Source organism: Pygoscelis adeliae, unplaced genomic scaffold, assembly GCF_000699105.1.
Source record: "Pygoscelis adeliae isolate BGI_AS28 unplaced genomic scaffold, ASM69910v1 Scaffold294, whole genome shotgun sequence".
Classification (NCBI taxonomy): domain Eukaryota; kingdom Metazoa; phylum Chordata; class Aves; order Sphenisciformes; family Spheniscidae; genus Pygoscelis; species Pygoscelis adeliae.
The window spans coordinates 1637607-1638174 of NW_008824722.1; the positions used below are offsets into that span (position 1 = coordinate 1637607).

Sequence of the window (568 nt, forward strand, 5' to 3'; positions counted from 1 at the left end):
CATCAGCCGCCCTAGCCAGGCGGCTGGTGATCGGTGCCCTGGGGGTACGCAGCAACCAGACGCCAGCCCAGCGAGATGCCGAGCGGAGGAAGCTGCAAGAAGCCCGGGGTGAGATCTGGATGCTGCCTGGGGGCTGCGGTGTGGGGGGACCCTCCCCGTGGATGCACCTTCCCACGGGGTGCTGGGTGGGAGGGGGCTGCACCAGGGTGGGCCCTGGCCACCTCCGTGGGGAAGTGGGTGGCTGTGGGGTGATGGGGACATGGGGTTGACCCTCCTCTTGTCTCTGCAGAGAGGAAGCGCCTGGAGAACAAGCAGCGGGAGGATGCCTGGGAGGGCCGGGAGTGAGTCAGGAGGCTGCACCTTACCCTGCTGGGAACCTCTCTGCGGGCAGGCAGGGCACCCTGCATCTCGGAGCGGGGACGGATGCTGCACTGCATCCCAAAGTACTGGGCTGCTCCACCAAAGGGGCTGAGCAGGGTGCACGCAGGCTGGTTGGTGTCGCTGTCGGACAACGCTGCCCGCTCTGCCCAGGGCAGGAACCCCCGTGCTGCCTGCTGCAGCGGGAGGA

General features: G+C 68.1%; 1 protein-coding gene across 1 annotated transcript in view; it reads left to right on the plus strand.

Moving 5' to 3' along the window:
• R3HCC1L (R3H domain and coiled-coil containing 1-like) overlaps positions 1–417 on the plus strand; it is a 6950-nt gene extending 6533 nt beyond the window's left edge. The window contains exons 6-7 of the mRNA XM_009323308.1: positions 7–108; positions 290–417. Of these exons, the coding sequence (XP_009321583.1) occupies positions 7–108; positions 290–345 (158 nt within the window). The 3' untranslated portion in view covers positions 346–417. The remainder of the gene's footprint in view (positions 1–6; positions 109–289) is intronic.
• Positions 418–568: the final 151 nt, after the last annotated feature.